Source organism: Setaria italica, chromosome V, assembly GCF_000263155.2.
Source record: "Setaria italica strain Yugu1 chromosome V, Setaria_italica_v2.0, whole genome shotgun sequence".
Lineage (NCBI taxonomy): Eukaryota > Viridiplantae > Streptophyta > Magnoliopsida > Poales > Poaceae > Setaria > Setaria italica.
Window position 1 is genome coordinate 8,545,098 of NC_028454.1, and position 5,863 is coordinate 8,550,960.

Here is a 5,863-nt window from a genome sequence, read left to right on the forward strand (position 1 = left end):
GAGTGGGCAAACAGCAGAAACAATTGCAAGCCTTCCGGAGCTCAGGCATTAGGGGCGTCAAGCACCTTGTTCAGCTGAGCAGCAGCGTCGCTTTCACCGGAGGACGTCGCACTATCGCTTCAACGGCAGACGATGACGTAAGTCGTCGACATCGTGAACACGCAAGTCAGTCAAGATGAGAGATTCCAGGAGGAGAGAGACGTGGCCGGTGGCCCCACCTGTCGGAGAGACATCGATGATGCGCGTTCGCGTGGTCGACTGGCGTCTGCTTGCGCGGTGATGGTGGCGTTGGATTTTTAGCTTGGCCCCACCTGTCATACAGACGCCGATCATCGGCGTTTCGCTCGCAAGTCGGAAGGATATATGGAGACGTCGCTTGCCCGGATAATGGAGTCGACGTAGATATTAGCTTGTGCCAGGGCCAGAACTGGAACTGAAATAATGGTGATCGCTCCACCGGCCGGATGGAGACCTCGGAAGATTCGTGCGCGTTGGGTAAGTTGCTTCCACGTCATGGCGTGGTGGGCTCGCTACCCTCGTTAATCTTCGCAGTTAGCTAGAGCACCTGTCCTGCAGCACACTCTTCTATCTCCAGTCGCCAGCCGCGCCCCTCCTCTCCATCGCCTCGGCGCCGCTCGCTCGGACTGGATCGGAGATGGCTCTCGGAAGAACCTGGTGCGAAGAGGAGGCCGCCGCCGGCGCTGCATCAATGCTTCGTGTTCACGACGCCATGATCTCCAAGGTTAATGGAGGGCGATCATGCTGTTGACTCGTGACAAATCGACTGAAAATCTTGTGTTTCTCGAGTTTTTTTTAGCGGACGACGAGCCTAGTGGATAATGCGAGTGCAGGAACTAAACGAGAATGTCGGGGGGGGGGGGGGGGGGGGGGGGGCTAAAAAAAAAAAAAAAAAAGGGGGACCAAAAAAAAAAAAAAAAAAAAAACATCAAAGGCATTGTTGGCCTTGGGCCCCCCTCCCGGGGCTGGGCCGGTAAGCCTCCTACTCTGCCGGCCTTCTCACTCTCAATCTACGACTATTCATCTTCACGGGCGGACTCGCTTCTGCAGCCCTCCTCCTCAACTGGGGCATCGCCGCCGCCCCCTCCGCCGCCGCCATGATGCTCCTCCGACGGCACCTCCTCCCTTTCCTCCGCGCACCCACCCCGCTCCCCTCCCCTATGCACCATCGCGCCCGCCTCCTCGCCACCTCCCCCGCCCCATTCTCCCTCGAGGAGTACCTCGTCGCCGCCTGCGGCCTCGCCCCAGCTCAAGCCCGCAAGACGGCGAAGAAGGCGTTCGATGAATCATCCAAACCAAGGAAGAAGGCATTCGAGGACCTCTCCTGGTCCCGCCTCAACTCCGCCTCCAACCCCCAGGCCATTCTTGCCCTGCTCTCTGGCGTCGGCCTCTCCCACGCCGACATCACCGCCGTCGTCGCTGCGGACCCGCTGCTCCTCCGGTCATCGCCCAAGAACATCGGCCCCCGCCTCCTCGATCTCCGCGACCGCCTCGGTCTGTCCACTCCCCAAATCGTTTCCTTCCTCCTGGTCGGCTCACGCTCTCTCCGGAACTGCGACGTCGGTCCAAGGCTCGAGTTCTTCATCTCCCTCCACGGCTCATTCGAAAAGTTCATCCACGTTATGAAGAAGGGAAGCAGCATCCTATGGTCGGATCTTGAAAGGGTGATCAAGCCTAACATCGTGCTTCTTCATCAGTGCGGCCTAAGTGTTGGAGATATTGCCCAGCTGTGCTCAGTCAGAAGGAGTGTGCTTACCTTCAGCCCAGAGCGCGTCAAGGAGGTAGTGCTGCGTGCGGAAGAGCTTGGGGTGCCTCGCAGCTCGCGAATGTTCTGGCGCGCGGTGTTGGTTGTCGCAAATAACACCAAAGAGAACATTGCTGCCAGGCTCAATTTTTTGAAGAGTACTCTTGGTTGCTGCGAGAGTAAAGTTTCCACAACAGTGTCCAAGTTGCCAAGCATTGTAGGACTATCTGAGGAGTGCCTTCAACGCAAGATTGCGTTCCTGATCAATGAGGTTGGACTGAAGCCGCAGTACATTGTTGAAAGGCCCGTCCTATTTACATTAAGCCTGGAGAAGCGAATGATACCCCGGCATTGTGTCATGAAGGTCCTGCAGGAAAAGGGATTGCTAAATAGCAATATGAGCTTTTTCTCATTAGCTAAACTTGGAGAGAAGGCTTTCAAATTGAGGTTCATCGACTGTCACAAGGATTCTCTTCCTGGGCTTGCAGATTTTTATGCTGCTGCTTGTGCTGGTGTTGTGCCCTCTAAAATCTAATTCTAACATCTTGAAATGTTCAAATCTGTTTTGTATTTTAGACGGATGGTGACTCAACTCATGCTTATTGGCAGCAGTCCTTGGTGTTCTGGTTTCTGCAATAGAAACACCAATGATCTTGGACTACTCAGAGACCAAGTTTGTCTTATGGTTTCTACTTACAGCCTGGAGAGGAGGCTAGTGGCCGGCATTGTATCAGAAAGGTCCTGCAGGCAAAGGGATGCTGAATAGCAATGTGGGCTTTTAGTCTTTTACACAACAGCTCAAATCGGGGGGTAGACTTTCAAATGGAAGTTCAGCGACTGTCACAACTCACAAGGACTCTGTTCCTGGTCTTGTGGATGCTTATGCCGCAGCCTGTGCTGGTGTTGTGCCTTCTGGAGTCTAATTTCAACATCTTGAAATGTTTAAGTCCGTTTTTTTTAGTTTCTAGATGAATTGTAGAAGTGCAACTCATGCTCAATAGCATCTATCCACGGTGCAGGCTTGCTCAATTCTTGGTCTCTGCTTAGAATCACTAGTGATCTCTGACTATCATAGTCCATGTTTGTGTTAAGGTTATCTATGAAGGAAGTGGTTTGACTAATTCTGGCGCCCTACTGAGCATGTTTTTTTTATGTCAGTTCTTCTGCCTAGCACATGGCTGAAGATTTTTAACTTAGTTGTTCTTCTGCAGATAGGTCCTTGAAAGAAAGCACTCAAGCTAATATATAGAACTTTCTAGTCTAAATAAATGGCAGCGGTATTCTGTATCTTTTCTGTAGCCATGGGACTTCCTGTAAATCTAAGCAAGACCTTCAAATCAGTAGCTACTTTGCAATTTTCAAACATTTTGTTTGTTGTGGACTCTTTCATTAGGAAGGTGTACAGCAGGAGGAAGAAGGCGCCATCTAGTGGCTGATGTGGTGCCTAATTCCTATGTTTTATGGCTGGGTCAGTAGTTAGTTGGATCATGGCTGGGTTAGTAGTTAGTTGGATCAGGATACAAATAAGATCAGATAGAGATGAGATAAGATCATAATAGTTGAGAGTTTGTTATGGCCGGCCTTCTTATAAGCCAAGGCCACAACAGGAGATTAGGTAGGTAGAAATAGATCCTAGCACTCAGAGCCTCCCAGGGAGGGCGAGTAGGGTTTCTATCCTACCATTGTAGCCTGTCTACTGATCAATAAAGCTCTTGTGTTCCCCATTCCCTGTTGCTTATCATTGTTCTTCAGAATTTCCACTGGGTAGCGAGAAGCATTTTCTATATGCTTTATTTTCACAAGAAATAAAACCAGGTCCGTATAGAAATCCAGATTTCTGAAGCTTACATTAGGCATCATGTTGAGCCGAAGCATGTTTTTGTAGCTAAGTTCTTGAGGTTCGTGAGGTTGGAAACTTGGAATGGTTGAGATTGTTTCGTCGCAATTCAGTGGTTTAGTCTGCAACTTTCAGATGGCCCTGGGCTTGTCCGATTGTAAATATGCCACAAATAAAACACGCCCATTAACCTGCCTGGAGTTACATATCTATGAATACATACTTCATGAAGATGTTGCAGCTAGAGTAGTGAACTGCTTTAAGTCTACTATGTACTGTATGTGTTGTTCTCAGCTGCGTGGGTCAGGTACTCAGGTCAGGTCAATAAGCAGCTGCATGCATGTGTCGTTTCCTGCTTCTGGCTTGTTATTTTGTTATCTTGTGTTCACTTGTGCGTCTGTCATATATACGTCTAAGAGTTATATACAAGTCTTTTTTCCCCCATTCATGAAAAGGAAAAGAGTTCTTTACGGTCGTTTTGTACTCCATTCATCATTGTTAATGGAAAAGATGGTGCTGGTGGATGATGGTGTCAATGATAGGATGTATGTACATTATCTCACCACAATCCACTTACTGTTATTCTCATTTGGTTAATTATTTCTATAATTGATTTGTACATTTTTTTATATTTACTCCAATATATCGTAGTTATGGCATTTACTCGCTCTCATCCACTTTTTCCCGTTTTATGTAGGCCATGCTTCATTCATTATATTCCAAAGTACATAGAGGTCTTGACAGTTGCAGTCAAATTGCAATTTATTGGCCAGTCAGAGATGGCAATGGATTTATTTGATGCATTATGTGTTGGCCAACCTTGTGCTTGTTGGAGACATTTTGTTGAATCTGACTTCGTGGCATGTTCACTATTATTATAACATTGTGGTGTTTCCCTTTTCATCAATTTGATCAATGGCACAATGAGTTTCATTTCCACCCATTATTTTTATCCAATGTTCTTTTGAATCCCTTTTGTAACAATTTAATGTTATGTTACTATCTGCCAATTCACAGGGATCCATACTTGATGGGTCATTCGATATCATGGACCCCTCCATACGTGAACAATTTTTGGTCGGCTATGATGTCCCCCACTGCAAGATGGTCAGTCCTCAGCTCAATAATATTTCTTATTATATGCATCTAAATTTCTTACTTTTACCATATTAATGCTTAGCATGCTCACGGTTCCTTTCCATAACTCATTCATTTTCTATATAAGCTGTGATGATTTGAACAAATTTTTGTATACAGCTATTCTTCCCTAGTTTGGTGGAGCACCGGTGGGTTGTCTATGTTTGGAGCTGTGAAGATAATGTGATTATAATGCGTAAGCTTTACACCAGCATTCCATGTGCATGTGGTTAAGTTGCTTAAGAGTGCATCGCGGGAGGTTGCTTTCAAACTTTTTGATGGATGGGAGCAAGATTGGGAATCAACTAATTAAAAGTTGTTGAAATTCACTGACAACACAATATCTTGGTATGAAATAGGGTATTTATTATCATCACTGTCTTGATTGGAAACCATGTCATAACAACTACACATTATTATTACATGTTTTTCCAACAGTTTGTACATTAATGTATTTATCTTGATGTTGATCTGGCATATTTTGCAGTCTGAATCGCACCGGCGTATTGTGTGCTCATTTCTGTCGCAGCTTTGATGGTAAAAGCACATTTGTGAGGCATCACAATGTAAGCTATGATGGAATGCCCTTTCATTATATGTTCTTTTCGTACGCCAGTTCGTTAGTAATCGTGATGCTAAAAACTTGTGTTTCCACAAGCCTTCAAATCTCAATAACCATTTTTTTCTTCAGTTCAGATTACAGTATTAATTTTAGTAACCATAAAGGTGTGTATGCCAATCGCACAGGTTGACACTGAACGCACTGCTGGTATGCTTCTAGCGGAGGTCCTCAAGCTGTCCGATAATTATGGGAAGGAAAAAGTCTATATAACACCTAATGTATTGATGGTAGACTACATAACCCCCTCAACTAGAGAACCAGGTATTGTGGGTATTGTGACCTTTAAAGTATCTAAAACCGTTCAAATCACCCCCTGAAGTGGTTTTCTAAGGGGGTGTTTGGATACCTCGTGTTAAACTTTAGCACCTGTCACATTGGATGTTTGATACTAATTAGGAGTATTAAATATAGTCTAATTACAAAACTAATTGCACAGATGGAGTCTAATTTACGAGATGAATCTATTAAACCTAATTAGGGACTGTTTGGTTCCAGGCTCCTAAAA

At 45.8% G+C, this 5,863-nt stretch overlaps 1 protein-coding gene across 3 annotated transcripts; it reads left to right on the plus strand.

The window, feature by feature from the left end:
* Positions 1-1,052: 1,052 nt before the first annotated feature.
* Positions 1,053-5,730, plus strand: LOC101771895 (transcription termination factor MTERF9, chloroplastic). 3 transcript variants are annotated; one of them, XM_022826328.1, is made up of 5 exons: positions 1,053-4,144; positions 4,297-4,706; positions 4,857-5,084; positions 5,224-5,302; positions 5,484-5,730. In XM_022826328.1, the coding sequence occupies exon 1, from the start codon at positions 1,116-1,118 to the stop codon at positions 2,295-2,297; it is 1,182 nt and encodes a 393-aa protein (XP_022682063.1). In that variant the 5' UTR covers positions 1,053-1,115; the 3' UTR covers positions 2,298-4,144; positions 4,297-4,706; positions 4,857-5,084; positions 5,224-5,302; positions 5,484-5,730. The 3 variants fall into 3 exon arrangements, with proteins under 3 accessions (XP_022682063.1, XP_004968188.1, XP_012701297.1); XM_004968131.3 differs by having other exon boundaries at positions 1,053-4,706; XM_012845843.2 differs by having other exon boundaries at positions 1,053-4,706; positions 4,857-4,932.
* Positions 5,731-5,863: the final 133 nt, after the last annotated feature.